Raw genomic sequence first — 26680 nt, forward strand, 5'->3', positions numbered from 1 at the left:
GCCAGAAAAAATATTTACTTATCTTATGGTACATATTCGTGATACCTTGATGACCTCCCATGGGATCATCATGTGCAGCCTGCAGGACCTGCCTACGATAATCATTGGGGACAACGAGTTGGGTTCTAATCTCACAATCCTCTGAAGAGGGAGTTCCCTTGGGTCTCCACCTTCTCATCAGAAGTCGATCCTTGAAGAAGAAACCCGTCCCTTCCTCCAATGCATCAATATTATCAGGAGCCTCAGAAATACACTTACTTAAACTAGGATCAGTAGTCTGTACAACTCTTAAGGGCAATGACTCAGACTCAGCAGCGAGCGGGCAAGAACCTAGTAGCTTGATCTCTTTTCCCGATTGATCAGAATAAAATGGAGTCATAGCTACTTCGGCCTCACTCTCGACAACTGGCGCACTGGAGACAAGCGGGCAAGGTACAGATAGTTCAGCCTCCTCACCTTCACTTTCCTTGTGATTTAGGTTCGGCGGGGCTTCTACTACGGCCTCACTCTCATCATCCAGTCGAGTCATAAAAGAATCCTCAAGATCCACCTCCCACTCCTTTACTGAAGGGGTCCTGGTCTTGGGATCAGCAACCTTAGTGAAGACAGGATTACTCTCACCTGTTTTTCCCATTGATCTAGTAACAACACAAGCAGGGTAAATAATATCATCATCTGCTTCCGGTTGAGCTAATACATTATGGGGTTTAGTTAACATGATGGGACACTTGGGCCCTACAACCATTTGGTTGCCAAAATCATTACCTAGAATAATGTCTACCCCAGGAATGGGCAGTTGTTTACTTACACCAACATTACACCATCCTGAAGTATATTTAGAATCAAGGTTAACTTGCAATAAGGACACTGGTTGCACACTTCCGGCAATACCCTGGAGAAGCACAACTTCACCCAGATCTCGGGTGTCAACATCATCAAGTACCTTCTGGGTAATAAGAGACTGTGAAGCTCCAGTATCACGGAGTAATTGAACAGTCTTATGTCTACCATTAGTACATAATAAGGTACCTGTGGACATATAGGGTTTGAATTCAGCCATCCAATTGGGACTGACTGTAATACATGAAGAATTAATAGGTTGCACTCCTTTACTCATAATAAGACCAGTTGGTCGGAGTTCAGGATGCAAACTAAAACATGAAGAAATCACATGCCCCCTTCTCTTACAATGGGTACAATGTTTGACAGTGGACACACTGGTATAACCAACTGCCGGTTTAGAATTAGCATTACTAGGCTTAGATGATCCTGGCAATGGAGTAACCATCTTAGGGTTAGTAAGAGAAGAGTTCACGGGAGTAACTGTCGCACCAGGAGGAGACTTATACTGATAAGGAGTACGGTGAGCATTGAAATTTACTCTACGACTAGACTTAGGTGAAGTGGCCGTAAACGGGGCCTTAGTCAGCAACTCATGCTCATCCGCGAGCTTTGACAGCTCATCAATATCGGTTACATTCTTTTGTTCTGCCATAAAAGTAGACAACTGGTCTGGAAGACAGGACAATACTTCTTCCATTATGAGAAGATTCTTTAGAGCATCAAAATCAGTGACTGCAAGTGACTTTAACCATCTGTTGCAAAAATTCGTCTTCTGACGAGTAAAATCGGCTATTGTCTGATCCTTGATTCTCCTTAGGTTCCTGAACTTTTGCCTGTGTGCCTCTGGATTTAGCTGGTATGCATTGAGGATGCTTTTCTTTACAAAGTCATAATCAAAACTATGAGCGTCAGGGAGGGATGTGAAAACCTCCTGACTACGCCCCTTGAATTGAGACTGCATAATGGCTACCCACTGATCCCTTGGCCAGTTCATACTGATGGCAATTTTATTAAAATGTGCAAAGAAAACCTCAGGATCTTCCTCATTGAACTTGGGCAACTCTATATACTTATTCATCCTGATGGGATTATTATCACTATTTGTTGAAACATTACTAGTATTTCCATGCCCAGCTGCCATACGCTGTGATTCAAGCCTGAAGTTAGTGTCAGCCATTTGTTGTTGAATCTCTAATTGCCTAGTTTGTTCCTCGGCTTGTTGCTTCTTTGTGGCTTCTATTTGCAACTGTACCGCAATTTCTAAACGCCTAGTCTCTAGCTCCCTTTGCTGAGCTTCAGCCTCTAATATTTGCTGTTGCTGTTGAGCTTCAATCTCTCTTTGACGAGCTTCAGCCTCTAATATTTTCTGTTCTTTTTGAGCTTCAAGCTCTAATTGGCGAGCTTCTAACTCAAGACGCTTTAACGTCATCTGATCACTCGACTCCTCTCTTAACTCCTCTAGAATTTCTTCACCTAACTCCCCATTCTCAACAAAATGCGTCACAATGACTTTCAATATTTGGGCTTTAACCATTCTATTGCTGGCGGTCAAATCCAAATGATTTGCCATTTGTATTAACTCAGTCTTTTTAAGGTTCTGAATCCCTTCAAAGTCTGGGTGAGCCACCAACGCTGCAACTTTCTCCTCCATCGTTACTAACACTTGGCACTTAATTCACAAAAATAATTAAAATAATGGCACTGCACTACACTTCACTGTAAAATTGTCACCACACTGAAAATTCGCTTGGCCTCACTGCACAAACAAAATATATAGGATGACTTACCTCAAAATCGTGAAACGTTGTTACTTGACACACAGGAAGGCTTGCTTGGCACATGGAATAGTTCTTAAGAAACACACAGAGACACTTGACACTGGTACCTAGGAAGGCAAGGTTAGATTAGCATAGTTAAGTTAAGTGGGACAATATTTCCCGGCACAGGCCCCCATAACTCTTTGTTACCTATCGTACGTTACGGCTCGTGATCCTACAGCAGCCAAACTTTAATAAGTCTAGGGATACGACACAACTGCTGTTCTCAATAGCGAATCACCAGTATAACCCCTTAATGGGTAATGAGCATAAAATAGAATCTTCATAGGACTGAAGAATAAAGATACTAAGTATAGAAATATACTATTATATTAAATAAATCTCAAAAGCAAACAGATGATTATATGGTCACAATATATATCACATTAAAAATATCACTGTAACTTCCAGACATTAAATCAATATTAATATATGTATATGGCTAGAACAAAAGAATGACTTAACTCCAAGATGATATCTCCCTGGTTTCTGCTCAGCTACTGAACTACAATATGCGAGTCAAAAAACACATTGCCTTGCCCCGCGAATAAATTGCCAAAGTTACAATATTTATTATTTCAACAATGGAGCACTACATTGTGACAAGAGTAATCTTAAACTAACTTAATGAATAATTAGTACATATTGATATAGACAAACAAAGCAATTGTTTCTTTACATAGTAATTAAAATATGCATACAGAAGGAAATAATGACATGCACACCCAGCAACGGACGATCCCACGACAATTTGCCAGATACAGTTCACTCAATTATTATTTCACTCTGTTACCCACTTATGATCACATATAAATCATTAGTTCCCGTGGGAAAACTGATCACACAAAGAAATAAACAATCATTCCCACGATACGCTGGGCCTAACGCCAACACTGTAACATGAATGTGCATTTGCATAGAACATATAAGTATAACAATATACATGTTTGTAATTTACATACAATTATAAATGTACATATTAATATATTCACTTACGTATCTTATAAGGGTACGTAACAACGCTCAGCCTTTACGCTGTCTGTATCGTTGCCAGACATAATTTCATCAGCGATCATTCACCCCTCTCACCTGACCCTCGTTTAGAACACTAGATGGGGTATCCGATTGTATCCGGGTCTCTTCCCTCTTCCTCATCCCCCATCTATCACGCTTTTCCTCCTCTCCTCTCCACATTCCTCCGTCTCCTTTCCTCCAAAACGAGGAATAAGAATGTCTGGAGAAAATGTCTTTCCTCCTATAAGAATGTCTGTGCTAATAATATACAAAATAAGTGTTAGAATAAAGAGGGAGAGAACAAACGGGAGAAAGGATCGAGTAAATGAAAAAGAGTAAGAAACTGAAGATAAAGACAAGAGAAAGAGAAGGAGAGACAGGAGGGAAAAGAAATGTGAAAGAGAAGGAGAGACAGGAGACAAAGGCAAGACAGTAATTGTGTGAAAAGCCTCGCCTGGTAATGTGAGCAGCCAGGCGGCCATCATTAGTGGGAGACCAACATAACGGCTCACACACAAGTACATATGTACGTGTACACACATACAAATACACGTACTTGTACAAAACATATACACATACATGCACATGCACGTACATAAGCACACAACCACACGCGCGCGCGCACAAATCAAGTCAGGATGAGTAGAAGACCCGTGTAATATGCTAGAGAAACAAGGCATAATTAAGTAGAGACACGTGAATCGAAGTAACTTAAGAGAAGATCAGGACCAGGATTCATCTAGTATTCACGTGTCCACTTACGAAGCGTGTACAAATTCCCTCTTATCATGGCGGCTTAGTCTGCATTTAATAAACAATTTACGTGCAGACGAAGAGTCACAATAACGGAGTCACAATAAATCACTGTGTGGTTTGGTCAACAACAATTATCGTGCTCTGAAAACTCGCAATTAAACGGTTTTTATTGTTGTGGACAACATCGTAGCATTTCGAAGCCTATAAACTGTTTGATAAATACAAACTGATTTACCATGATTGGGGGGATAATGCACAGGTTTCGTAAGTGGACACCTAAGTGTTTGATGAATCCTGGCCCCCAAGCTCCAACTCATCACCGGAAGCACACCAATAGAACCACATCGGCAGCATATGCTAAGCACAGCATCATTATCCAGGAACCTAAGCAAAGATGCCTCCAGAATACAGTTTACCGCAAAAGTCTGACGTGACTGAGTATTCAGTGTCGGCACGGAAACCGAACCACAGAAAGTAGAAAACGAGACAGTACAGAGGTTTGATATAGGTTATATCCTAAAATTAAAGGGCATAGAGCATAGAGTTTAATGACCCACCTTCCGGCACAATGGCCGTCTCCCCTTCCTACCCTTTCTCTGTTTCTCCTGTACCGCTCCTCATATCTAAGCTAGACATTAATGTGTTGTTGTTCCTTAGCTCGAGAAATAACTATTGTGTCTAACAATGAACAAATTAGTTTTGGCCTAATGACTTTGGATAGTTCACTGGCCGTTAAGCCCAATAGGTCAGGTCAAAATGTAGGTTACTCAAGGCATCCACGGAGGTCTGCTTTCAAGCAGATGCCTCAGTTGACTCAACACTGGGACTCCTGCGGCTATTGATAGTCCTAATATGCGTGTGTCTAAGTGGAGGGGAAGTTTGTAGTGGTTGGGAAATGTCTGCTGGATGCATTGTGGTTGGTGGCTCCTCGAGAAGGGTGGTGGTGTGGAGACGAATTGACTTCCTGGGGCCAGATTCACGAAGCAGTTGCCAAAGACTGAGAAAAGATGTACAGGTTCGTAAGTGTTTGCGTAACGTAAAGAGCCCTACACCCGTGTGCTTCAAAGGTGGGAAAAGACTTTACGACATGCAATCTTTCAAGTCTTTTTATTTAGTGAAGCGATACGAGGTAAACAGGAGTATGGAAAGGTTAGGATAGGTTAGGTTAGGTGTTTAGGTTCTGTTGGCGATTATTTGTATCTGTAGTACGTGGGTGAAGCATTTATAGCGTTGTGATTCGAACAAAATTCGTCAGTGAAGCACTTGTTCCGGATATGTTCGAACTTCAGCAGTTGTGAGTCGTGTGTAAATCGCTTTTCATTCATAAACAGGGGGTTTGGCGGGTGCATGGAATCACTTTTGGATCTTTGTTTGGAGGACGGGCTGGATAATTTGCTACTGTGTGCATATGAGGCTTCAATGAACATTATTCATCATTAAATCGCAGGAACCCCCCCCCCCCCCCCCGTGTTTTGTCCATAAGTGTTCATCATGAACACTCATGCGTGAGTGTGCTTCCGTGAGTGCTCGTGCGCGCGTCTGCCCTAATTTGCTGAAATTTTAATCAGCTTGGAGCGTAGGCTGTCTGAATATTCTACAGCGGCTATTAAGACTGCAAGAAAAACTGCAAAGCCCTCCGAAAATGCCACAAGTTTTAATTACCGCTAAGGCGCTGTTCTCCCCTCCCCACCCTCCCCCTAAGGGGCTGTTCTTTCCCTCCCCACGCTCCCCCTAAGGGGCTGCTCCTCCTCCCCATGCTCCCCTAAAGCACAACTTGTCTCCTCATCTACTCCCCCCCCCACAACCCTCCCCACGCTTCCATAATGGGAATTTGTTATTAAAAAAATCAGCCGGGCGTGTCAGTGAGGCTTATAAAAATATGCTCCGTGCCTCAGGGGGGTTCGAGCTCTCTTATTTTAGTGGTAATGGTTCCCTTTACTGCTCACAGATGGCAGTGCAGCCGGCTCGCCAGCACAGCGAGGCGCAGTGATAATAATCCTACCTCTCTCTTGCCTTAGAAGGGATATATATATATACACCGGGAGGTTCATTCTGCTAATACACGGAGAGTTTAATTTAGTTCTGGACGATATTAAGGATGAAAGTATACTTACTTGTTGGTTGGTCTTCTGTTGTCAACAGGTATAACGACAACAGAAGACTGGATATTAGCGAGGCGCTACACATAAAAAAAGTAAAGACCAGCAATCAATAAACAGTTTACACATAATTACATTCTACCCACTTCAAGACCCCGAGCCAACGCAGAAATAGGATCCTATGAACCTGTCTTAGGAATACAAGCATCCACAGGAACATAAGCTGCCCATGTTGATACATTTAATATCCTATCAATATCCCCAATGTTATGCCATTCATCCACTTGTTCTTTACCACCTCAGCCAAAAAGACTATAAGCCAGTACTAAACATGGTAAACTTGTCTTTGAGAACGTAAGGAATGACCTTGCAAAACGCATCCCTAGACGTCAGACCAAAATAAAAATTGATATTGAATTTTGGAGAGTTAATTTTTCAATTTCCCTCGACAGCAGTGAAGGTAAACATAAGAAATATTGAGAAGATTCGTGTTAGAATCATTAAGCTTACCCTTCAGTCATATTCATATATATATATAAATATATATATATATATATATATATATATATATATATATATATATATATATATATATATATATATATATATATATATATATGCGAACAAGCATGAACGGTCTTCAGGCATATATACAACTGAAAACTCACACCCCAGAAGTGACTCGAACCCATACTGCCAGGAGCACACTGCATCTGGCGTACAGGACACCTTAACCACTCGACCAACATTTTCACAATATATTATGCGAAAAACGCCTAGGGTATGCGTTTGGCAAGACACTCCTTACATTTTCAAAGACAAATTTACCATACTTTTGCAAAGGCTTAAACTCTCTTGGGGTGAGGTGGTGTAGGACATGATTGAGATGAACAAGTGGATGATACATAATGAATATTAAAATGTCTTCTGTTGTCGTTATACCTGTCGATTATTTCAGTGTTGCTTGTTAAGATGTCTCTGGTGATGGTCTGGTTGTGCGAGGAGATTATATGCTCCTTGATGAAGCCCCTGTTGCTTGTGCATTGGTAATTATTTAGAGAGAGAGAGAGAGAAACGTTGTTGTCTTGCCTATATACTGAGATCTTTGGGGCTGACAGTCCCCAAGTGAACATGTGGAGGCATAGACGACGTTGGTCTCTTTCAAGGCGTTCTGATTGGTGTCTGGAGAGTTCTTCGTGAGTAGGTTGGTGGTCATCTTGTTTTTGCAGTAAATTGTTAATTGTATCTTCTGATTAGTGTCTGTGGGGATAACGTTCCTATCAATAATACCTTTCAGGACTCTTTCCTCCGTTTTATGAGCCGTGGAAAAGAAGTTCCTGTAAAACAGTCTAATAGGAGGTACAGGTGTTGTGTTGGTTGATTCTTCAGAAGTTGCATGACGTGTCACCTTTCTTTTAATGACGTCTTCAACATAACCGTTAGAGAAGTCATTATTGGCTAGGATCTGCCTTACTCTACAGAGTTCCTCGTCGACCGGCTTCCAACCAGAGCTGTGAGTGTGTTACGAACCCGGATCCAGCGTCCTAGCCTGGAGCAGTGACAAACACGCCATCTGTGGGTCAGCTCCCGAAACCCCCGCCAAACGAACGACGACACCTAGTGAGGACAGCGTGTACTGGCCTCGAGGACCAGTTTCTAGTCTGGTTCAGCGCTCAACACCGCCGCTCCTGACCTCTGGTGGGGTGGTGCTCCGACGCTAGCGCCATCTATGGAGTGGATATGTCGGGCGTTTGTATCTGAGCCTGTGAGTGTGGTGTATTAGTGTCCCAGTTATTGATGACGTGTCTGTTTACAGAGTCGACCTGGGACCACTGTGTTGAAGGTGGAGTCAGTCTACCCGAGGCAGCCAGTCTCCATACTGTCCAGTTTGCTGCAGCTGTTGTGACGTCGTCCCCCCGGAAGAACACTGTGGTGTGTTAAGCCTGCCAGTGGAGTGGCAGTGGAAGGATTTACCCGGGACCGACGGTTGGAGACGATAATCCACTGGGGTATTGAGGACAGGAGGGTGATTGGTGATATCACACGAGACTCCTGTCTAGGGCGTACCCCTTTTATCGTTCGTGGAGTGGCCGTGCCAGCCTTGGTGGCTCAGTACCTGCCAGCAGACCTGCTGGACGTGTGGTTGACGGCCTCCACGACGGTGCCCCCAGTGGACCTGTGTTGTGGCTGACCTGTGGCCAGGGTAGACTCGGCGTTCTCAGAGGACACGTCTTGAGGCCACGAAGAAAGCACCGCGGACTCGGCACCTAGCTTCGAGGATCCATAGTCTCCAGCAGAAGACTACAGTGTTGATCCCCTTGTAAAGTGTTAATACCCCTCCCCCTTGTGTACTCTTTTATTTTATATATTTAAACGGTGATGGTGAATATTATACTACATTAAGTTCTTAGCTTTCTTTCCCTACTCCCTTTAAGTTACTTGCGTCACGGATTGCATCCCTTGAAAGCCTCTACTGGCTTGGGGCCGGATATATATCTTCCTCTAACTACATCAGAGTAAGAACCCCGTTGCGTCCCGAGAGGGCCGTAACAGAGTGAGAACCCGGTCGACGTAGGCGTTGACAACACTCCTCTTGTACTTGTCCGGGCAGTCACTACTGGCATTAAGGCACATTCCTATGTGCCTTAATGTATAATTTATTTTGTAATTGTTTTGAAACATTTATCTGCTAAATTAAAGCAGCGAACACACAACATACAAAAAAAAAATTATCGACTATAACTGAGATGATCGAATTTAACTTTATAAAAATAGTTGTGATTGTAGATGGTAATTGTGATTGTTCTTTATTACTAATATCTGGGTTTATTTACAGGTACTCTGGCTGGCTGATTATCGTAATTGTTCTCAGATGGTTGTCTGGTCGTATTACTTTCCTTCTCCCACTGAGAGTGAGCGTCGGTAAGCGTTAATCATAACTTATCTTCACGTTCATTAAGTTTAACAGTAAGTTAATCACAGTTATCATCACGTTCACAGGTAGCGTTAATGGTCTATAGCTACTCTCATGTCCAGCTAGGTTTCCCCTAACGCCAATAGATGGCATTTGAAAAAATCCTGATCAGAGTTTAACTTCTCGTTCATAGATGGCGGTAATGCATGTTTACAGGTCTTATCACCTTTAATGGCTTGGCTCAGATATAATATGATTCTTTTAAAGACATTTGTATTTAGTGCAAATTAATTAAATGGGAAAACAGTGTTCAGGGTTTTAAATAATGATCAGTTAAAGCTGACGTTTAATTAACTCATTGGTGTTGGGTTGTTTGCATGCCTGGGGCCAGATTCACAAAAGCACTTACGCAAGCACTTACGAACGTGTACATCTTTCCTCAATCTTTGACGGCTTTGGTTACATTTATTTAACAGTTTACAAGCATGAAAACTTGCCAATCAACTGTTGTTATTGTTATAAACAGTCTCCTGGTGCTTCGGAGCTCATTAACTGTTTAATAATTGGAAACAAAGCCCCCAAAGATTGAGAAAAGATGTACAGGTTCGTAAGTGCTTGCGTAAGTGCTTTCGTGAATCTGGCCCCTGGTTTAGTGCATTCATCCTCGTGCCGTGCTCTTCCAAGCTGCGACCAACGCCAAAGACGAATTCATCAATTTTAGAATGCTGTTCATTAAAAATTGGAATTTTCTCAAATATAATCTAATATTATTACTTATAGGGATAGTTGTATATTTAGTTAGGTTAGGTGTTTAGGTTCTGTTGGCAGTTATATATATATATATATATATATATTTGTATTACGTGGGTGAAGCATTTACAGAGTTACTCTTCGAACAGAGGTCGTCAGCGAAGCACTGTTCGAGAAATGTTCGAAAGCCATCAGTTGTGCATCAAATGCAAACTGGTTTTCACTCATAAACTGTTTTTTCATTCGTGCGTTTCGGTGGCTGGATTGACAAGCATTTGGTCTTTGTTCATGTAGACCGGTTGCTGACGTGAGTGAAGCATGATTGGAGGTGTGGTTCGAACATTATAAGTGAGCGATGCCCTGTTCAAATATAATCAGCTGTGAGCCGTGTGTTATTAAGTGGTTTCCATCCACAAACAGGAGGTTTAGCGGTCGTATTAACGAGTATTTTGCCATTGTTTATGAGGTTAGGCTGCGTGTGGCGGCGCCACTGTGGTGCCCACGGTTTCCGCTATTGTGTTCGTGAAACTCCGGAGAAATTTGTGATGTGTTGCCAATTTTGTGTGTAAGCGAGACATCGCGTGTCTGGCCTCTGTCTATCAGAGGTCCTTGTGAATCTTGTGTTTGTGACTCTGTATCCATTGATTTGTTGTGTAGGCGACAACATATAATATAGACTTGATTGTTAAAAATAACTCTGTCGAGATCCAGAACAATCTTTGTAGAGACTTTGTATTGAGTGAACACGTGTTTGCAGGTGAAGTCACACGTTAGTGTTGGAGTGTGTCCATGAGTCCTGATGAAGTTAGTGTGTGGATTTTGTGAGCAAGTGAAAATAAGCACAAACTTACTGCCTGGGAGGTATAATCCCAAGGGACTCTGACTCGTCTTTTGTTGTTGTTGTGTGTGTGTGTTGATGCTGTATTGTGATCAATGTACTCGTATGGCAGAAAGAACTCTTCGTTTCTGCAGTGTTAATTGAAAACCACTACGAAAACAGTCTATTGAAAAATCTTCAGGAATCAATAATAGACTTTTCAAGTTAGGGCTCCATGACAGCACCAGTGTAACAGAAAGCGACTACCCTTAAAGTGTAACAAAGTGTTAGTGCAACAGAATCGCCTGTTTGGGGTCATACTGTAACTAGTAGACTATACGCGATCTCGACCAGAGACAACCTGGGTGAGTACAATCTTTTCTATACTTGTTCATTGATGGTTTTATGTTATTGCAATGTGTTGTTAGTATTGTTTTGTGCGCCGTTTATGTTTCTATGTGTCCGCCGCTTGACCAAGTTCATTACTGAATTAACCCAAGTCACTTTGAACAAGCAGCCAGCAATTGTCAATGAACGTAACACTGGAAATACAGTATCGAGTAGATTCGACTCCTTTCTGTGTATTATACGCAATCGTTTCACACAATAACTAACACTGTCCAGTGGTTCGTCACATTCAGCTCTGTGAACTACATTTTGCTATGAGGATCACGACCTATATTGATTCCTCATTCTTGATAATCCCGTGTTCTTGCAGTCGGGTAGGTGTATTAGCGTCCACTAAGACTTTGACATGAACTGTATTTCCACTTGGACTACTGGAGACAACGAAAGACTCGCTTCATGCAGGTCGGGGGTTCGATCCTCGATGGTCGAAGTGGTTAGGCACCGTCCCTACCCACCGTACCATCACAGCTCCTTGTCCTCATATCCCTTCCAAGTACAACACATACTCCCTTATCCTTTTCTAGCGATCATTACCATACTTGCATCTCCTGTCGAGATCAAATCCTCCATATGAAGACAGGGACCTGTCCACGACAGCTAAACTAAACAAGAATATGAAATTCTTGTTAAATCAGTCTTACATTTATTAATTACACGAAGATCTTTTTTACTCGAGCTAACCCTGACTGACATAAATTAGTGTCTTAGGCACTAGGAGCGTCGATGGTGCCACTCCCGTGAGGGGAGAAATACCTCGGGACACGATACACATTTCTTGGTACTATATAATTATTGTCAATGTTGAGGTTAATTTTGGCCGTGGGTCGAGGCGGGGCAGGGAAAGAATAGTTGCTTATTCTATTGAGGTGTTCAGTGGACGTGTCTGACACGCAGACTGCCACTACAGTCTGCGTGTGTCAGACTGCCACTACAGTCTGCGTGTGTCAGACTTTGACGGCTTTGGTTACATTTATTAAACAGTTTACAGGCATGAAAATTTCTCAATCAACTATTGTTATTGTTATAAACAGCCTCCTGGTGCTTCGGAGCTCATTAACTGTTTAATAATTGAAAATAAAGCCGCCAAAGATTGAAAAAAGATGTTCAGGTTCGTAAGTGCTTGCGTAACTGCTTCGTGAATCTGGCCCCAAGTCCTTTACAAGAAGAGATCCGCTCGAGGTGAGTTCAAGCGGTGTCACACGCTTCGTTAATGTCCTCGAGAGGGGGAGGCATGTGATAGTATGACCTCCTGATCCCAAGAATATGGGAGGGAGGGTGAAGCAGGATTTAAGGATAACCATTTTAGTACGTAAATTTTGCCCAATATGTCATAATAATATTAAGATTAATAGTTTAAAACATACTGAAAAAGAAGACTCAATTTGAAAGCATTATATTATATATCTTGTTTTTATTTAAACAGTGAATTTGTCCTCTCTCTCTCTCTCTCTCTCTCTCTCTCTCTCTCTCTCTCTCTCTCTCTCTCTCTCTCTCTCTCTCTCTCTCTCTCTCTCTCTCTCTCTTTTACGCCACGCATAAAATTTTCTGCATTGGATTTCGCAAAACGAAGAGAGGGGAGTAGGAAGATGCAACCAGGTGGACTTGACTCTCTCGAGAGACAGGGGAAGGGGGTGGAGAGAGAGGATAGGGGGGAAGGATGGACTTGAAGAGGTGGGGTGTGGGGGTTAGGTAGTGTAGAGGGAAGGAGTGAGGGAGGGGGGGAAGGAGTGGGAAAGGAAAGTGAAGAAGAGGCACCAGGAACCACATGGGCGAATGTACAGCTTCGATTGATGAAGATTAAGCCACCCAAGAGGTGGCACGGGCATGAATAGCCCGTAAGTGGTGCCCCTTTTGAGCCATTACCAGTATCAAGAGCTGATACTGGAGATCTGTGGAGGTGCGACTGCACCCTGCGTGACGGGAGATGTCTCCCGTGGTACAGCTTCATCTTTTCTCAACATTTACATCCCAACCTTCTCCGTGCAGACGCTGGGGGACCCCGATGCCCTTCACACACCGCTACGCCCACATTTACCGCCTCTTGGAGTGATGCAAGAGAAATAATCCCCCACACCTTTCACGGAATATGGAAAATGGATTAGAGGATTTAATAATCTCCGCAGTTGCATGGACCACAGACCTTCGGCAGATTCATTGATTCTTATGTTCGTATAGCCTTAAATTCAACCAGATCTTTTACGTAACACCCGTAGGGCTGAAATGGGTAGTGTGGATATTTACGGTGCAACAAAATTAATCTTCTAGAGCACGACGGACTTACGGTGGAACAAAATATATTGCATATGATTTTCTAACAGTGTTTACATTTAATATCGCGGCCGAAACTTTCCAAATAATGAAGTACCATTCCCCGAAAATTAACCAGTCGACTTCACGTTCCACAATCTCTGCAAAAGTGACATAATTCGGAGATTTGTCAATATTACTGATTTTGCTGAAAAATCTTATTTAGATTGTTTTCTTTCATCTTATTTATAGTGTAAATAAAATGACTATTACTCATAGAAGCCGACAGTTCAATTGTCATGGAATTTTTGTATCAAGCATATTAAAGTTATGATCGCCAGTTAGACATTAATGCCAGTTAGACATTAAATATCCTATTTAATAGTATTTTTATATGGAACGTTTCTGATTCTCACGATTTCTTATCTTTTTCATTGTCATAAATTTGTGTATGGTTTCTTTAATAGATTTATTACTCTAGAATTTGTCTTGACCGTTCATGCAGAAGCTTAATTTTTTGTTAGAACTAACTTGTAATATTTGTGGGAAAAAAGAAGTGAAATTGTCTTAAAATGAAATTGAAAATAAATAAAGTAAATAGGGAGTAGAGGAGGGGAAAAGGAGAAAGAAAACGAAGAGAGTAAAGCTAGAGAAGAGAGAGGATAATATAGTGAATAAAGATAAAAGTAAAAATAGTAAAGAGAGAGAGAGAGAGGAAAGATAAAGAAGGAAAAGCGTAAAGGGATAAAAGGAAGGGCGGAGAGAGTGAACAAAGGGAACAAGAGGAGAGTAAACATTGTTGAACGCTTGAACAAAGAGTTAAAACTATCGCGTATGCACAAATGTATTAACTTGGTACATAAAGGTGAAAACTACATGAAAGAAGTCGAAGAACCATGTAGGCCACACCACGACCTGGATTCATCAACCATTTTCGCAACCACCTACGAAACCTGTGCATCTTTCAACAATCATGTCTTTTTTTTGTTGCATTCAACAGTTTACGAGTTTCCAAGTTTATTATTGCTATAAACCATCTTCGTAGCTCATTAACTGCTAAATAAACGTAAACAAAGCCGCCTTGTTTAAGATGTACAGGTTTCGCAAGTGGACGGATAAATGCTTAATGAATCTTGGCCCGTTGTACAATATCTTTACCGGTCTTTTATCTTATGTATATTAAGAACCATTAATTGTCCTATGCACATGCCTTGGAAAAAAAACAAAGAATATTATATTTCTTGATGGCTAATAGGCTTGCTCCAAAGGGGGGGACGGGGGGCCAAGATGTCCCCATTTGTGTCACCTCAATGTCTCAGTGCTTCCCTAGCTTGAGGGAACTTGGGCTCCAGATAATGGACTACGCCTTTTAAGCGCTCGTCGTTTGGTGCAGCGACTGGAAGCAACCTTGTGCTTCATCTCCAGCTGGTCGCCTTACTGTGCTAGGTGGGTGGCTCGGGTTCGTGCGTTTTGGTTAGGCTAGGACGGTGAACTTTGTACGTTGTGGCAAAATGAAGCGGACGGGCTGGTTTCACTCCCATATGGTCCCCATATTCACTCCCAAGTGGTCTTCAGAGCCTCGTTGGACAGTCCTCACCCAAATGTAAACCCTCTTTATTTCCACGCACAGTTTGAAGCCTATTTCATCGAGGTGTTTGTCAATGTGCGAGGGAATGTCCGTCGTGCTCTAGAAGAACACTAGTAACAAGCAGTTTTCTACCGCTGGAATTGATACCATTAAGTTTTGTACACCTGCTGCTAACATCATCTGGCCAACCATTTACTACATAGTTTGTTCCTAAGTGTCCCAAACAAATCAATCATTGAAGAATATGTTTTGTAAATTCGACCAAATTAAATTCATTAATCTTTCCTTCCGGATTACACTTCACCTTCAAAATAAGAGCCAATGAAAAATGTGTTTTGACATAAAGTGTGGAGCTATTTATTCACAGGGTGGCCGCACTTCATCATATTGGCATCCAGTAGAGAAATGTCTGGACAGGCGCTCAATGCTGCCAGCGGGTCGCTCGGTACCTGCTTGAGTTGTGGAGAGGCAGGGGGGGGGGGGGCGGGTGGCGGATTGGGTAGGAGAGGATTGCTGTTTGGGGAGGGAAGGGGTTGCTGTGGGAAGGGAAGAGTGGAAAGGAAAGGGATAGGGTGGCATATGGTGTGGGGAGAGGGGCAGATAGGGAGGGGAGGTTAGTAGATAACGGAGCGAAGGATAAATGATTGTTGCAAGAGGGAAGAGGTAAGAAGCGAAAGAAGACACAACAGAGTAAGTGGGCCAGGATATGAGAGAGGAGAGGAGATGGAAAGAAAAAGAGTGAAAATAACAAAAATATATATATGCAGACACGAACAGGCATATGGTTCGAGCAAGGCCGACAGACAGATACACACACGCACCCTGGCCCAAAAACAATAGTCTTAGCCGAGGCAGTGTCTGAAAACTCTGATCTTCTTTTTTACTTTCCAAGCATAAGAATTTTGGCAAAATATTAGCATATGTGAGGCAGGGAGAGTTGTTTGGAATATGTGTAGTGCCTTCCACTGCTGGTGTGGACGAGTGTGGCTTTGTCTCTATGACGCCACCTGTAAATGTTGTTATGTACGCCTGGGGCCAGATTCACGAACCAGTTACGCAAACACTTACGAACGTGTACACCTTTCCTCAATCTTTGATGGCTTTGGTTACATTTATTAAACAGTTTACACGCATGAAAACTTGCCAATCAACTGTTGTTATTGTTATAAACAGTCTCCTGGTGCTTCGGAGCTCATTAACTGTTTAATAATGGTAAACAAAGCCGCCAAAGATTGAGAAAAGATGTACAGGTTCCTAAGTGTTTGCGTAACTTCTTCGTGAATCTGGCCCCTGGCTACCACCTCAGTGTGAGCTGTAGGTATAGCTCTAGTCCCCTGTTTAAACTAGTCGCAGTTTAAACACTTAATGCGAGGCTGTACATATATATTGTCATATTATGTGATATTTGGTTTAGCAGGTTTATTTACCTTTAAACCGCTGCATGATGATAGTTCATCTAGGTACACACACAACCTTTGCTACCTGGTTTTCTCTTACTCGTTCAAGAAGCATTTAAGGTGTTGTAAGTGGAGTTCCTCGCGGCTGTGTCCTGGGACCTATGTTATTCATAATCTACATAAATGATTTAGATTCAGGTCTGAGCAGCAATATTTGCAAATTTGCCGATGCTACAAAAATCGCGATGGAGATAAACACGGAAAAAGACTCACTATCGCTTCAAGACGATCTAAATAGGATATTGAAATGGTCAATCGATTGGCAGATGCACTTTAATGCTGACACGTATAAGGCTCAAGCAACTACAGCTCTAGTGCCCATGTCTGGCTCCATATACTGTACTCCTTTCCAGTGTCGTGTCTGACTCCATACCCCCTTTCAGTCTGGCGTCATACCCTCCCCTTCAGTATCTCATGTCTAGCTCCATTTCCCCCCTTCAGTGCCCATCTTTGGTAAATGTTACACCTCTGTGATAGTCTTTCATACCTTGAGCTGGAATTGGTAGAAAATCTTGCCTGGAGTTACCTCCTTTCCCCTGGAGAAAGTACGAGTCCTTGAGCAAACGATCGACAACATTTAACAGCGTAAAATAAGCAATGACGGCATGGAGAAGAGACTCCAGGCTAAAATTCTGCGCAATCCCACATCACGGAATGGAAGATTTTCACAGAAAAGCAGCACGGACCAAAATCACGCATCGCGAAGCTCGGTTGTATTGGTAACCCAGCGAGCCGCGCGAGGGTCCCATCATCCTAACCCGCGTGAGTTGTCATAGAAGGACACGGAGCAGAACGGTGGAATACTGAGAATGACAGAGTGTGCATTTGAATTTCGATTTTTGTCCAACGCTGACAGCCCAGCCCATCCTAAGGTTCCCCAACGTTAGGAAAACGGTCAGTTTAAAATGTCCTCTCCTAACTTACCTTACAGGAAACCCAAAACAGAAAACGGGACAGTATGTCACTTTCGCGAGCCGCTTCCATTTTCTAATACGACAATTTTTGGCGGTATGTAACGTATACGATCGAAAAGCGACGTTCTTTGTAGGACAGGCTAGTGGAGCCAGGCGTCGACCTTCTGCCCGACGGGTATCGCTCCTCCCCGTCCCGCGATACTGTGGCACTCGTTCCCTCTGTCCTGGTTGCTCAGGTTACTTCCCGGTCTCTCTCTCTCTCTCTCTCTCTATCTCTCTCTCTCTCTCTCTCTCTCTCTCTCTCTCTCTCTCTCTCTCTCTCTCTCTCTCTCTCTCTCTCTCTCTCTCTCTCTCTCTCTCTCTCTCTCTCTCTCTCTCTCTCAGCCTCTCAGGGCTCTTCCTCAGGCCCTACCATAGCCTCTCCGTGAGCCTCTCCCTCCCGCGCTCACACACACACACACACACACACACACACACACACACACACACACACACACACACACACACACACACACACACACATATATATATGTCGTACCTAGTAGCCAGAACTCACTTCTCAGCCTACTATTCAAGGCCCGATTTGCCTAATAAGCCAAGTTTTCCTGAATTAATATATTTACTATAATTTTTTTCTTATGAAATGATAAAGCAACCCTTTTCTCTATGTATGAGGTCAATTTTTTTTATTGGAGTTAAAATTAACGTAGATATATGACCGAACCTAACCAACCCTACCTAACCTAACCTAACCTATATTTATAGGTAAGGTTAGGTTAGGTAGCCAAAAAAAGCTAGGTTAGGTTAGGTTAGGTAGGTTAGGTAGACGAAAAAACATTAATTCATGAAAACTTGGCTTATTAGGCAAATCGGGCCTTGAATAGTAGGCTGAGAAGTGCGTTCTGGCTATTAGGTACGACATATATATATATATATATATATATATATATATATATATATATATATATATATATATATATATATATATACAGTATAGATATATATATGTATATATATATATACATATATATATATATATATATATATATACATATATATATATATATATATATATATATATATATATATATATATATATATATATATATATATATATTATTATTCATCTAAAAAGTTTAAATTCATCTAGAAAGTTTATCCAAGAAGTCTTTTATATTATAGTCTACGATAACTATTCCATGTTACCATGGTATAGAAAAAGCTAACTAATGATAATTATAATGTTTGCGTATACCAACATATCCCTCAAACTCCGGTTAACCTGTTGCCATGGCTACCAAAGCCTCTTTTATATAATGAAACAGGTAAAAAATATTTCATGCCGCGCGTGGAATCGAACACCACCTTTCTACAATATTTATTTTTCAATTTTTGGTCATTTGGACAAATTTCATTCGACCACTAAACGGAATATACGCTAAAATATGAAACTGGAAAATCCTACCATAAGCCACTTTGAGGATTTAATGCCTCTTAAATTCCGCTAGAAGAGCGCTATACCGGGCGATGCCCCAAAAATATCAGTCATGAATTTTGTCTAGCATTAAATTTAGATATTTTGATTTAAGCCAAGTTAATACCATTGTTAGGGATTAACTGAGAGGCGTAAATGGGTTCAGCCAGTTATTTATATTAAAATTTAATCTAGCACAATAATGTATTTGGAAACGCTAAATTCATAATAATAATAATTTCAACTGTCGGGGACAGGAGGCCTGTGTGTTTATGCTAGGCTTGTATCCAGGTCTCCGACAAAGTCGAACAACTGACTTTCCCCCCAGGGGTGAAAGTCCATAACAGTTACCCATATCCCTGGTACCTATTTACTAGGTGAACAGGTTGATTAGGTGAAAGGAAACATGCCCAGCCAATTCCATCAAGCTCGGGTATCGAACCTCATAAACCAGAGTGAAATCCTGTTTTGTTACGAAAGACAAATCTAAGCTTATTAATTTTTATCTTGCCAACCTTTGATGGATAATTTTTGTTTAGTTCTTAATTTGGCGATGCTGGCAGATGCAAAAATTTAGAAAATAGGAGAGAGAGAGAGAGAGAGATCGGAGAGAGAGAGAGAGAGAGAGAGAGAGAGAGAGAGAGAGAGAGAGAGAGAGAGAGAGAGAGAGAGAGAGAGAGAGAGAGAGGAGAGAGAGATCGGAGAGAGAGATCGGAGAGAGAGAGAGAGATCGGAGAGAGAGAGAGAGAGAGAGAGAGATCGGAGAGAGAGAGAGAGAGAGAGAGAGATCGGAGAGAGAGAGAGATCGGAGAGAGAGAGAGAGAGAGAGAGAGAGAGAGAGAGAGAGAGAGAGAGAGAGAGAGAGAGAGAGAGAGAGAGAGAGCGGAGAGCGGATAGAGAGAGAGAGAGAGAGAGAGAGAGAGAGAGAGAGAGAGAGAGAGAGAGAGAGAGAGAGAGAGAGAGAGCGGAGAGAGAGAGAGAGAGAGCGGAGAGCTAAAAACTCTAAGCATAACGACCAATTCATTCCACCATAAAATGTCATTATAACAATTAAAATGAACCTTATATTCCTACCTGTCAGTCATCATAACGAGGCAAAATAATCACTCATATAACGTATAATTAAGGACGTTATGAGGACGGAAGCTTGGCGCGTAATACATTTAATAAAGAATTATGTTACTTTAAATTCAAATTACGCTCGAGGAATGCAAGATAATGGAATTCCGCTCTGTTAGATCAGGTTTAATGCTTATGTCTAATGCAGATATATATTCCTACCTCTATTGACATGACCACTGAAGGAGATATCACTTGGAGATACAGGACGAGGAGCCGCCCTGCGTGTGTGTTCTCGATAATGTCAATAGGGATTAAAGAGGCCTTGACTGATTCCTAGGTCCAAAGGCAGAGTAGGTACAAGCCTCTCTACCTACGGCTATTACTCGTGTCCTCTCTCTCTCTCTCTCTCTCTCTCTCTCTCTCTCTCTCTCTCTCTCTCTATCCGCTCTCCGCTCTCTCTCTCTCTCTCTCTCTCTCTCTCTCTCTCTCTCTCTCTCTCTCTCTCTCTCTCTCTCTCTCTCTCTCTCTCTCTCTCTCTCTCTCTCTCTCTCTCTCTCTCCCTCTCTCCCATTTTCATTTGTTAAATTTTCTCCCCAAACTGCGTGATTATTTGGGGAGCGTTGCTAATCCAGGGCGTGAACCTGCAACCGTAGTGACAGTACAGGGCAGCGTCACTCATCCTGGGAGTGAGCAGACCACCACAGCAGCATGTACACACACACGTTCATCCTGTCACTTGTACTCAGACGCAGCTGCGTTTCTCTCCTCAAGTTGAACAGACCGTTAAACAGGCGGATTAGCATTTCCCAGCTGTCGTCAGGCTTTATCAAGGTCAGGTTGGGTGCTTTTATTAAGCTGGTTTCAGTTGTTGTATACAAGCTGAGATCAGATGCTTTCGTCAAGGTACGTAACGTGCTTGCAACACGCTTAGAGATTGCAAGAGAGCGAGTGATAGAGGGTGAAGGTGTAGGAAGGTGAAGGTGAATACTCTGACCGCTTTGATGGTGAGGCGAAACACCACACAAAGGTCAGAGGTCATGTTTAAGGTTATAGAAGGTCAAATTACAGGTAGAGATTGCATGGTTTCTCCCTCGGCCATCCTTTCTTCTTCATCCTTCTCTCTCTAGCTCTCTCTCTCTCTCTCTCTCTCTCTCTCTCTCTCTCTCTCTCCCTCTCTCTCTCTCTCTCTCTCTCTCTCTCTCTCTCTCTCTCTCTCTCTCTCTCTCTCTCTCTCTCTCTCTCTCTCTCTCTCGCTCTCTCTCTCTCTCTCTCTCTCTCTCTCTCTCTCTCTCTCTCTCTCTCTCTCTCTCTCTCTCTCTCTCTCTCTCTCTCTCTCTCTCTCTCTCTCCCCCCCCCCTCTCTCTCTCTCTCTCTCTCTCTCTCTCTCTCTCTCTCTCTCTCTCTCTCTCTCTCTCTCTCTCTCTCTCTCTTTCTCTCTCTCTCTCTCTCTCTCTCTCTCTCTCTCTCTCTCTCTCTCTCTCTCTCTCTCTCTCTCTCTCTCGCTCTCCAATCCTTTCTTTTTACCAAAACACAGCATCATACACGTCACCATAACCACCCACCACCACACACACCATAACCACCCACCACCACACACACCATAACCAACCACCACCACACACACCATAACCAACCACCACCACACACACCATAACCAACCACCACCACACACACCATAACCAACCACCACCACACACACCATAACCACCCACCACCACACACACCATAACCACCAACCACCACCACACACACCATAACCAACCACCACCACACACACCATAACCAACCACCACCACACACACCATAACCACCAACCACCACCACACACATAACCAACCACCACCACACACACCATAACCACCCACCACCACCACCACACCATAACCAACCACCACCACACACACCATAACCACCCACCACCACCACCACACCATAACCAACCACCACCACACACACCATAACCACCCACCACCACACACACACACATGCACATCACCAGAGCCCACTATCTCATATATCACATTTAAAAAAAAACACATATCATTATCGGATCACTTTAATCTCATTTTCTAAAAAAATGTTGATGCTCAGTTTAGTTAATTTAGCCCGTGACTTAATATTCAAGATCATATACCTTTCATATCTTTGTTTAAAAAAATTAAATTAATATATATTATCCCTTTCATGAAAGCTCCATAAAGTAAGCCGATTTATTCCGAGCGTAGAGACTTGTGGTAAGGATTATTTCAGCCCTTATTGCTTGTATGCAACAAATCAATGTTTTGCAAAAATATATATATATATAATATATATATATATATATATATATATATATATATATATATATATATATTATATATATATATATATATATATATATATATATATATATATATATATATATATATATATACAATCAATTGTATAACTAGCTTCACAAGATTGTCACTTGCTTAGCTACATATATATATATATATATATATATATATATATATATATATATATATATATATATATATATATATATATATATATATATATATATATATATATATATGTAGCTAAGCAAGTGACAATCTTGTGAAGCTAGTTATACAATTGTTTAAGTTACAGACATATTTTGAATCGTAATTTGAAAACGGCAGGGCAGTTTGGGCAATATATGACATACCACTCTTCCCCCTCCCCCCTGTGTCTTCTCCCCCTCCCCCCTCCTCATTCTCTTCCTCTCTACTCTTTTCCTTCCCTCACTCCCCCCCCCAACGCTCTCACCCCTCCCCCACATGACGCTGGAAGTATTGGGATTCCTCAGGGAATCGAAATTGCGCTCGTAATTGTATCTTTGCTTGTGACATTTTCGTGCCTGCATGTTCATTGAGAGAGAGTTGCAAAATGTTTAGAACAAAGTAATACTCTCAGTTGGCTTGTCAGCTGTTTACACGTTCATAATGCACTCTCCGAGCTGTAAAAATTATGCCACGGATTTGTTGAATGAAGTTGATATATATATATATATATATATATATATATATATATATATATATATATATATATATATATATATATATATATATATATATATATATATATATATATTGGAAGGTGTAGGACATGGCGGAGAGAATCATGTGAGGGCATGGCCCAGTAACGCCATCTCTTGTTGATTAAATGTTTGTAAAATTAATACTAGTTATCATCTACGTTTTTGGTAACTTGGTGGTGAGGATCACGTTTAATGGAGTCTTTGTCGGGTCTTATGTGGCCCATGATCTGCTGTGGTCTTGGTCAGGTGGAAAACTGAAATTCGGTAGGCCTATAACTGGCATCTTCCTGCCCCCCCCCTCACCCACGGTATAGTAGGCCTAACTGGTGTCTCCCTGTCCTCCTCCAACTATTCCAAATGCTTCAGTTTCTTAAATATAAATTTGTAGAATTTGTTTATTAATGCATCATAATAGGCATGATTTTTATAGTTTATATATACCTTTGCTATATTATTAATCTAATGATGTTTAGATTTTTGCATTTGTGACTAAAATTGGAATTGCATCAGAATTATGGTACGAAACATTATCAGGTGCGAATTGAAAAGGCAAGAGTTTCATACCATTTATTATAGATATTCTATAAACGTATAAAATATCTAAATTTACCAGTATGCATGGTCGATCATGTGGTGCTCTTGTACATTCTGTCCACAACTTCTTCCCGTCTTCAAGTACCCTTAAAAAAAACAAAAAACTAATTTGCATGAATGTTTTTATTGTGGGAAAAAGATTTTCCTTCCAGGCCGGGTTTTCCTTCCCCGGATACTTTTCATTTCCAGGCCGCCACTGTTTCCTGCCAGGGTGGTATTCCTTCCCAAGCCGGTGTTAGCTTTCAGGTTGGGGGGGTTTCCTTCCATGGGGTCATTTTCCCCCTTTTTCAGACCGATATTCTGTCGAGATATGAGTAACGATTTAGGGCGATGGTCTTGTGTCTCAAAATCTATCGTCTTTCAAACGATAGATTTTGACGAGGTCACTCTGAAATGTTCAGAGTGCAAGTGTTCACTCGTGTCGCTAGTGGTCTAAGCCACTTGCTTATTTTAGTGGGTGTGGTAGAGAGAGAGCGGATGCCCCCGAACACAGTCTACCGTACCACGGTGTTCATTTTCCGAGCCTGTGTGTGACCGGCTGTTCTCTCAACGTCAGCAAACAGTCGATACCTCACTCTCGCCCTTGGCAAGCACCACGTCGGTTTTGGAGGTCCCCTCGCCCTTGAATCTGCTGGGGGAGAGGTGAGATAATCTCGTTCTGATGGAAGGCTTGATGGCAGCCCCGGAACCCTTCACTAAGACTATACTAGAGACAGGGGAGTCCCTCGGGAATCTTGGTGACCCGGAGCCACCTTTACCCAACACTAAACTGGAGGTCACTGGTTCACGTGGGCAGCCTGGTGATCCAGAGCCCTTCACTAAGATTATACTGGGAGCTGAGGACTCTAAATTTGAGGTGGCAGCGTCCCCAGGGCAGGAGCCTGAATTTTTGCCTAAGACTATACAGGAGGGCGTCGGTTCCTTTAGGGAACTGGAGGTTTTTAGGCTGGCGCTCCTTTTCCGGGTGAAGGAGGCCTTTTTGGGAGCCTCAGGAAGGTTCTTCAACAGGTCCATCACTTCCAAGAACTCCGGCACCAGTGGGACGATGGTGGAGTCCTCCTCGGCCATCTCCACCTTCAGATCTGAAGGGTAAGAATGGAGAGAGTGATGCCACTTAAATATAGAGATATTGATAATGTTGGCGAACGAAAAATAGTTAAAAAGGAAAGTTAGAATATTGAACGAAATGAAAAATGAGGGAAATTGCTTTTTTATTACCAGAAAAAAATATCGCCTGATACATGTAAGAGGAAGCATGCATGAACATCCGTGGCTAAAGACACAGGCACGTATCAGCACACACACACACACACAATCGACCGGTCCCCACACACCCTACCCAGTAGCAGTCTGAGACTTTGAAAGGGCAGAAAATCATAATGATTTTTAGTCAGCCAACATTCATACCTCTAGCGATAGATATCACAACTACGACGATGACGACTACACCCAACCACAACACCACACCCACCCACCCACAACACCACACTCACCCACAACACCACACTCACCCACAACACCACACCCACCCACAACACCACACCCACCCACAACACAACACCACACCCACCCACAACACCACACCCACCCACAACACCACACCACACCCACCCACAACACCACACCCACCCACAACACCACACTCACCCACAACACCACACCCACCCACAACACAACACCACACCCACCCACAACACCACACCCACCCACAACACCACACCCACCCACAACACCACACTCACCCACAACACCACACCCACCCACAACACCACACCCACCCACAACACAACACCACACCCACCCACAACACCACACCCACCCACAACACCACACCACACCCACCCACAACACCACACCCACCCACAACACCACACTCACCCACAACACCACACCCACCCACAACACAACACCACACCCACCCACAACACCACACCCACCCACAACACCACACCCACCCACAACACCACACTCACCCACAACACCACACCCACCCACAACAAACCAATGATTTACAGCAATAAGAGAACCAACGACCACAACCAAAAACCCCCACACACAAATGCACCTGCATCACACACAACAAAAACACAATCACAGGGACATAAACAACTACAAACGTACACATCTATACACATAAACACAAACACCTCCGTAAACAAATCTCTTCCAGAAGCAGATAAGAACAGCTTCCTGAAACACGAAGTTAATAAACATAAAACACAAGCCACAACGACACACACACACAAGCGAGCAGAGACCTGATATGGTAGACGCGAAGGAGCCCGATGATGACCCGTCACCTTCGTACGCGTAGGCCCTGAGGTCATCTCGCGGTAAGAGAGGATCTGGAGGAGGGGCCTCGGGGTCAGCAGCAGCACCAGCAGCAGCAGCAGCAGCAGCGCCGGGAGAAGGATCTCCGCTGCTCACCACCGCGTCCGCACTCTCAGTTGGCGAAGCTTCGCTCCTGCACGAGGACCTCTTTCCTGGGATTCCCGAGAAGACTTCATTAAAGAGGGCTGAACACTAAGAGGATTATTATGTGTTAATGGCGAGCGCACAGGCGGCGGGAATTATGTGCTGTGGTGCTCCACGCAAACGTTCTCACTATAGCGAAACAAATAGTAATAAGGTCATGAGTTAAGGAGAATAGGAAGGAAAGAGACAGAGGAGGAGGAAGAAAATATAGAAATAAGGAAAGAAATCATAAAACCTCGGAGAAGAAGAAAATAAATGAAAACAGGACAAGCAAAATAATCAACAGAAACAGGACAGGCAGAAAAATCGACATGAACAGAGGAGTCGACCAAACCAGGACGACAAGTAGCAAAAATAGATTGAAAACCAGTAAAGCAGAGTTGAAAGCAAAATGAATTACCCTTCAAG

The 26680-nt window shown here is 42.6% G+C and overlaps 1 protein-coding gene across 1 annotated transcript in view; it reads right to left on the minus strand.

Moving 5' to 3' along the window:
* Positions 1 to 23757: 23757 nt before the first annotated feature.
* LOC123751027 (putative neural-cadherin 2) overlaps positions 23758 to 26680 on the minus strand; it is a 350210-nt gene continuing 347287 nt past the window's right edge. Inside the window, exons 25-26 of the mRNA XM_069301332.1 lie at positions 26056 to 26280; positions 23758 to 24879 (exon numbers count right to left, since the gene is read on the minus strand). Of these exons, the coding sequence (XP_069157433.1) occupies positions 24350 to 24879; positions 26056 to 26280 (755 nt within the window). The 3' untranslated portion in view covers positions 23758 to 24349. The remainder of the gene's footprint in view (positions 24880 to 26055; positions 26281 to 26680) is intronic.

Source organism: Procambarus clarkii, chromosome 5 (genome assembly GCF_040958095.1).
Source record: "Procambarus clarkii isolate CNS0578487 chromosome 5, FALCON_Pclarkii_2.0, whole genome shotgun sequence".
Taxonomy (NCBI): domain Eukaryota; kingdom Metazoa; phylum Arthropoda; class Malacostraca; order Decapoda; family Cambaridae; genus Procambarus; species Procambarus clarkii.